Below are 7,500 nucleotides of genomic sequence, written 5' to 3' on the forward strand. Positions count from 1 at the left end.
GGGTACTGTGTGACTTCCTTGCCCAACAGTCATGAAAGGCATGGAGATGGTCACCCTCAGCATCATAGTGGTGGCAGTGATGACGGCGCTGACCGCCAGCCGAACTGTTCCAGAGACATCGGGCATCACGGAGACAATGAGGTAAGAACAACCTGTGTGACATCATTCAGGTACGTGTTGACCAGTTCCCGTCGTGCTGACAGCATTCAGTGACCTTTTTTTTGTTGCAGCTGAAGATGTTGACTTGTGAGAAAGATGTTTAGTTAAGTTGGTGGTGCCCTTTTGCAGCTAAAGCTGTTGACTTTTGTAAGGCTGATTTTGCCTTTGTTGCAGCTAAAAGATGTTGATTTTAGTGAAGTTGATGCTGTCTTTGGTGCAGCTAAAAATGTTGACTTTTGTAAGGCAGATGTCTTTGTTGCAGCTTAAGATGTTGTCTTTCTTGAGGCTGATGTGGTCTGTGGTGCAACCAAAGATTTTGAATATAGTGAAGTTGGTGTTGTCTTTGTTGCAGCTAAAAATGTTGACTTTTGTGAGATCGATGTTCGCGTTGCAGACTTTACTAAAGATGCTGACTTTAGTGAAGATTATGTCATCCGTGTTGCAGCTAAAGATTTAATAAACTTTATTGAAGTTATTGTTGTCTTTGTTGCAGCTTGTGATGTTGACTTTCATGAGGTTGATGGTATTGTCTTTGTTGCAGCAAATGATGTTGACTTTATTGAAGTTGGTGTTGTCTAAAGATTGTGACTTTCGTGTGGTTGTTGTTACTTAATATGAACACGGTGATTTTTGTAGCGTTGATGTTGTCATCGAAAGACGGGGACGTTTGCGAAGTTAATTTGAATACTGCAGCTAAAGATGATTACTTTTGTTAAGCTTACGTTGCTTTTGTTTTAGCTAAAGATGGTGACTATTGCGCTGTTGATGCTATTACTTTCTGCAGCTAAACATGCTGATTTGTGTTGGTTTGATGAATAACTGTTGCAGCTAAAATTCGCGAGACTTATATGGAAGATATTTCATAACTGCAGATGGTGACATTTCTCGCTGCAGATGGTGACATTTTGTAAGATTGATGTTTTCTTTGCTGCAACTAAAGATGGTGATTGTGGAGTGGATCATTATTGTTACTGCTGCTGCTCTAAAAGGTGACATTAGCGAGCTGGATGTTGTCACTGCTGTTGCAAAAGATCTTGACTTTTGTGAGGTTGATGTTGTCACTACTGTTGCAAAGCATGTTGGCTTTTATTGGGTTGATATTGTTAATGCTGCTGGCACGTTTAGCTGCATGTGCGTGTGTGTCTGTGTCTGTGTTTTTGTCTGTTTGTTTGTCTCTGTGAGTTTAAGTGTATGCATGTGTGTGTGTGTGTGTGTGTGTGTGTGTGTGTGTGTGTGTGTGTGTGTGTGTGTTTGTCTGTCAGTGTGAATGTCTGTGTGTGAGTATGCGTGCGTGCTCGTTCGCGCGCGCCTCTGTGTATATATATGTATATAACTGTGTGATTGTGTTTGTGTGTGTGTGTATGTGTGCGTGTGTGTGTGTGTGTGCGTGCGTGTGTGTGTGTGTGGGTGTGGGGGGGGGGGGGGTTGTGAATGTTTTTGTTACAAAGAAAGAAAGAAAGAACAACGGTGATGTTTGTGTGGCTGATGATTATTGTCACCTCTGCAGCTGATGTTGCCATTGCTGCAGCCTAAAAGATGGTGGGTTTTTTTGGGGGGGGCTGGGTTTCTTGCTGCCAGGAAGACGGTGGAGGTGGCGGTGGTGGTGGACAGACACGCCTACAGGCAGTGGCGCCGCTGGCAGAACGAGAGCCGGGAGGAGGAGAGGGAGGCAAGCACTCAGGCCGCTATCACTCGCTTCGTCAAGGCCACCTTCGTCGGTGCCAACCTCATCTGGAAGGTTCTGTCCGCCTGTCGTTCTCTCTCTCTCTCTCTCTCTCTCTCTCTCTCTCTGTGTGTGTGTGTGTGTGTGTGTGTGTGTCTGTGTCCCCTTCTCTCTTTCTCTAAATGTATGGGATGGGAGGGCTGACTACCAATACTTGAGACAACTAGAACTTACAGACCTGTCACACACACACACACACACACACACACACACACACACAAAGAGAGAGAGAGAGATTAACACACACATATATAGATAGATAGATAGATAGTCCAATCCCTTGGTCAAAAGCATGATCGGACGTGCGTTCTCCTATATTATGTAGAACGATTACACAGTGACTGTGTAAACGCACAAGTGAGCCAGAAAGTACAATTTCGGGTTGACTGACTCAGACCTCAGTCGTTCAAACTTCTGTCTGTCACACGTTATGATCCCATTCCCAATGCCCCACATTTTACCAGTTGCTAAAAGGAATCGGTCACCAACACCAAGATGAAAAATTACCGGAGCTGAGCACTTCCTCCACTGTTCTATGGCTCAGAATGCTGGAGGGTGCCTGAGAGTGATCAAAAGATGGAGTCGACCTTCCACACTGAAATCCTCCCTGATGGAGTCTCCCGTCGGTCCGAGGGATGAGTAGGCAGGCAGGCTTATCTGTCGGTGTGTGTCCTCATAATTATGGGAGAATAGGCCGATTCTAGATGCGCAGCACTTCCCACAGGTGTTGCAAGGGAAAACGTCTCCAGAAGTTGAGCCCTGCTTCCTTCGCTCACGCTTCTCCTTAATGGCCAGCGTTCTCTTGTTTTCAAACGTCTTTATGCCACTAGAGCACAGCATCCTCCAGCGAGAGCGGTCAAGGGCATCAGTTTCCCAGAAAGCGATGTCTATGTCACAGGCTTTGAGGTTTGTCTTCAAGGTGTCCTTGAAGCGCTTACAGGGTTTTCCAAGTTCACGGTGGCCTTCCTTCGGCTGGCCATACAAAAGCATCTTCGGGATCCTGCTGTCTGTCATGCGGACAACGTGTCCTGTCCAGCGTAGCTGGCACTGGATCAGCAGGCTTTCGATGCTGGGCAGGCCGCTCCTCTCTAGGACCTGGATGTTGGAGACCCTGTCTTGCCACTTTATGCCGAGGATCTTTCGTAGGCATCTCTGGTGAAACTGCTCAAGTTGTTGAATGTGACGGCGATACGTCGTTCTATGACTCAGAGTGCTGGAGGGTGACTGACAGTGATCAAAAGATGGAATCGCCCTTCCACACTGAAATCCTCCCTAGAATCCTATCTTCTGGTCCAACGTCACGCCCTGTCAATAACTACTCACCCGGTGCTATCTAGAGAACATGGAGACCATCGTCAAGAAGAAAGTGGAGGAAATGAATTGGACACGTCATGCGAGGAGAGCAAGATAACGACATCACCTGGACAGCCCTTCACTGGACACCAGAGGGTAGACGGAAGTGAGGAAGGCCAAGAACACCTGGTGCAGAACAGTGGAAGGAGAACTCAGGACCCTGAAGCACACCTGGGGTACCGTTCAGAGAATGGGTCCGAAACAGAAAAGGGTGGCGGTTCTTCGTTGCTGCCCTAAATGTCAGAAGGTTTAATGGGCAGTAAGTAAATGTGTAAGTACAGGGATCAACACGAAGGGTACAGAAGGACAGCGACAGGCTCAGGAAGATGGGGAAAGGGGACAGGTGTGTGTGTGTGTGTGTGTGTGTGTGTGTGTGTGTGTGTGTGTGTGAGAGAGAGAGAGAGAGAGAGAGAGAGAGAGAGAGAGAGAGAGAGAGAGAGAGAGAGAGAGAGAGCGAACAACGACATGGTAGCGGAGGGAAAATATCAATAATTGAACAACATTTCTGTCTTTTTTTCGTTTTGTTTGGTCTTTTTTTCGGGGGGTGGGTGGTGGGTGGGGGTATTGGGGGTGGGGGTGGGCAGAGATTCTACGCAATATTTTTTAATATTGTCATTAGTTCGTTGGTCAATCAATAAGTAAGTGCGTTAGTTAGTTAGTTATCTAATTGGTAAAAGTTACCTATCTATCTATCTATCTATAATTGTGCTGGGAAATGTTAGGAAATGGTAGTTATCTTTCTCAACGCCTGTCCGCCTATCTTTCCACCTATCAACTTACACATTCGTTTCTCGTTGTGTGAAGGGAATGGAAGAGTACAACGTTTATCTCGATCTTCGCATCGACACAATCCGTGTGGTGAGAGAAGGCGACATCGTAACGGCCAATGCCGACGGGACCAGTGTGATGAACGAGGTGGCGTTCTGGGACTTCCACCGCTGGCTGGTCCGGAACGGGATGGAGTTTGATCACGCGCTGCTGTTGACAGGTCAGCTGTGAAACAGTACAGAACTAAGATGCTGGGGCCAGAATCAAGGGGGGCATTGTTGGCTGTGGTCTGACTGCTTTGGATGTTTCTATTGTTGTTGTTCTTCTTCTTCATCATCATCTTTTTCTAAGTGCGTTGGCTTACGCTGCTGGTCAGGTATCTGCTTAGCAGATGTGGTGTAGTGTGTATGGAATTGTCCGAACGCAGTGACGCCTCCTAAACTGAACTGAACTGGACTTCTTCTTTATCTTCTTCTTCTACTACTTCTTGAGGGGTACTGCTTCATCTTGTGTCTGTTACATAGCACCACGTGCTCTACAACTGCATTGGGGTAAAAACAAAATTACATTACACTATTTTCTGTACATGCCATTAAGCTATCTATACACTTTGTAGTATGCGCCATTGCCAAGTGGTTAGTTACGGATGGGATCAAACCCCGTCAGTGGAAAATCAGTGCGGCTGTTTTTGGTCCGTGTCAATAGATGAATGTCCTGCCGTTTCATTACAATAGAAACGATAAATACATTTATTCAGTATGTACTTACACTTCTCCTTCTTCTTCTTCTTGAATGAGTCAGTGGTGTCCAACCCTGACCGTCAGAACTGTATCACTATCAGTATCAGTAGCTCAAGGAGGCGTCACAGAATCAGAACAGCAGAGGAGGAAATTGCTGACTCGTATATCTGGGCTGGAAGTTGAGTATAGTGGAGAGCGTCTTGCCCAAGTTACATCTCCACTCAGTCGGCCAAGAGGCCTTTAGGACAGTCGGAGATGGTTTGTCGCTAAAGGCGAACTAGCCCCCAGAGCTGCTAAACTAAGATCCAGAGCACTGTTGCCTCCTAATTTGAGAGTCATAGTCCTTCCCGAAAGACTGAATTCCCACTGCAGTGGAGAAACCATTGATTATGGAGCCCCCGCGTTATTAATGATGATGATGATGGTGGTGTGGACACTTATACAGCGCATAATTATTTTCGGTCGGAGACCAAGCTCTAAGCGCTTTACAAACATGGAGTCATTTGCAAAACAGGCTGCCTACCTCGGTAGAGCCGATTGACAGCTGCCATTGGACGCTCATCATTCGTTTCTTGTGTCATTCAATCATGTTTCAGTCACGCATGTTTATCTATTTATTTATTTATTTATTTGTTTGTTTTTTTAATTATATTGTTTATTTATTTATCCATTGATTCAATTGCATCCATTTATTTGTTGATGCACCTTTTTCACCGCAAGGCCTGACTAAGCGCGTTGGGTTACTCTGCTGGTCAGGCATCTGCTTTACAGATGTGGTGTAGCGTATATGGATTTGTCCGAACGCAGTGATGCCTCCTTGAGTAACTGAAATGAATTGAACTGAACTGAACTGAACTGAACTCGGTCACGCACACATGCACGCTCACACAGACAAACGTACGTACGTTCTTGCATCTCTCCCACAACGACCTGATGTGACAGGTCTGAACTTGGCGGCAGAGGACAGCAGTAGCCACGAGGGGTACGCCTACATGGACACTATGTGTGGTCACAGGTCGCTGTCAGTGGTGGAGAACATCATCAACGGCATCCCTGCTGTGGTAAGGGGGGGCTGTGGGTGAGTGGGTGTGGGTGGGTGGTGTTGGGGATGTATGTGTGGGGACGAGGGGGTGGAGGGGGTACATGTGTGTTTGTGTTTGTGTGTGTAGTGTGTGTGTGTGTGTGGGGGGGTGGCTGCATGTGTGTGTTTGTATGTGAGAGAGAGAGAGAGAGAGAGTGTGTGTGTGTGTGTGTGTGTACGAGTGTGTCTGTGTGCGCGTGCGTAGGTGTTTGTATAAGTGTGTATGTGTGTATGCATGTGTGTGTGTGTACGTGTGTGTGTGTGTGTGTGTGTGTGTGTGTGTGTGTGTGTGTGTGTGTGTGTGTGTGTGTGTGTGTGCGCGCGCGCGCATGAAGATCAGGTATCCTCTGATGTTGTGTAGTGTACGCAGATCAGCCTTCAACGCTTTGACACACATTGAAACTGAAAACTCTCTCTCTCTCTCTCTCTCTCTCTCTCTCTCTCTCTCTCTCTCTCTCTCTCTCTCTCCGTCTCTCTCTCTGTCTCTCTCTCTCTCTCTGTCTCTCTCTCTCTCTCTCTCTCTCTCTCTCTCTCTCTCTCTCTATTTGTGTGTGTGTGTGTGTGTGTGTGTGTGTGTGTGTGTGTGTGTGTGTGTGTGTGTGTGTGTGTGTGTTATACACACACGAAATTCCCACATGTGACGGTTTGCTCCCCAACAGGTGTTCGCCCATGAAGTCGGCCACTCGCTGTCGGCACGACATGACGGCGGGAGGAACAACCACTGCAACAGCTCTTCTGGCTTCATCATGAACGCCAACAACATCGGCACCTCCCCCCGTCATTGGAACTTCTCCTCCTGCTCCGCCAGGGCCGTCAGCAACAAGATTCACCAGCTGTCCCAGACCTTTGACTGTCTGTCGGAGGACAGCACTAGGTAGCTCTTTCTTTCTTTCTCTTTCTTTCTTTCTTTCTTTCTTTCTATCTTCCTTCCTTCCTTCCTTCCTGTCTTTCTTTCTTTCTTTCTATCTTCTCCTCCTGCTCCGCCAGGGCCGTCAGCAACAAGATTCACCAGCTGTCCCAGACCTTTGACTGTCTGTCGGAGGACAGCACTAGGTAGCTCTTTTCTTTTTGTTTTGTTTTCTTTCTTTCTTTCCTTCTTTCTTTCTCTTTCTTTGTTTCTTTCTTTCTGCTTGCTCTTGTTCTTTTTCTTCTCCTCCTCCGCCTGCTCCTCCTCCTTCTATGAACGCAACATCCAATGTACATGACCACCAGGTAATCTTTCGTTTTTTTCTTTCTTTCTTTCTTTCTTTCTTTCTTTCTTCCTTCTTTTCTTTCTTTCTTTCTTTCTTTCTATTTTCCTTTCTTTCTTTTCTATTCTTTCTCTCTTTCTTTCACCTTTTCTCTCTTTCTCCCTGCTCTGCCCGGGTCGTCAACGACAAGATTCGACAGCTGTCTGAAACCTATGACTGTCTGTCGGAAGATAGCACTAGGTAGGTTCTTTCTTTTGTTTAATTTTTTCGTTCTTTCTTTCTTTTCCCCTTTCTTTCTTTCTTTCTGCTCTGCCCGGGCCGTCAGCAACAAGATTCACCAGCTGTCCCAGACCTATGACTGTCTGTCGGAAGATAGCACTAGGTAGGTTCTTTCTTTTGTTTTATTTTTTCGTTCTTTCTTTCTTTTCCCCTTTCTTTCTTTCTTTCTTTCTGCTCTGCCCGGGCCGTCAGCAACAAGATTCACCA

The 7,500-nt window shown here is 46.5% G+C and overlaps 2 protein-coding genes across 4 annotated transcripts in view; both read left to right on the forward strand.

The window, feature by feature from the left end:
• The window catches only part of LOC143294102 (snake venom metalloproteinase lebetase-4-like), a 7,658-nt gene extending 933 nt beyond the window's left edge, over positions 1-6,725 (forward strand). For all 3 annotated transcript variants that reach the window (XM_076605535.1, XM_076605534.1, XM_076605536.1), the window contains exons 2-6: positions 30-141; positions 1,738-1,897; positions 4,040-4,223; positions 5,686-5,804; positions 6,484-6,725. In XM_076605535.1, coding sequence (XP_076461650.1) covers positions 32-141; positions 1,738-1,897; positions 4,040-4,223; positions 5,686-5,804; positions 6,484-6,702 — 792 coding nt within the window. In that variant the 5' untranslated portion in view covers positions 30-31 and the 3' untranslated portion in view covers positions 6,703-6,725. The remainder of the gene's footprint in view (positions 1-29; positions 142-1,737; positions 1,898-4,039; positions 4,224-5,685; positions 5,805-6,483) is intronic.
• A 57-nt stretch (positions 6,726-6,782) lies between these two features.
• The window catches only part of LOC143294103 (A disintegrin and metalloproteinase with thrombospondin motifs 17-like), a 3,550-nt gene continuing 2,832 nt past the window's right edge, over positions 6,783-7,500 (forward strand). Inside the window, exon 1 of the mRNA XM_076605537.1 lies at positions 6,783-6,877. The gene's annotated coding sequence lies outside the window, so the exon portion shown is untranslated. The remainder of the gene's footprint in view (positions 6,878-7,500) is intronic.

Source organism: Babylonia areolata, chromosome 19 (assembly GCF_041734735.1).
Source record: "Babylonia areolata isolate BAREFJ2019XMU chromosome 19, ASM4173473v1, whole genome shotgun sequence".
In the NCBI taxonomy this organism is placed as follows: domain Eukaryota; kingdom Metazoa; phylum Mollusca; class Gastropoda; order Neogastropoda; family Buccinidae; genus Babylonia; species Babylonia areolata.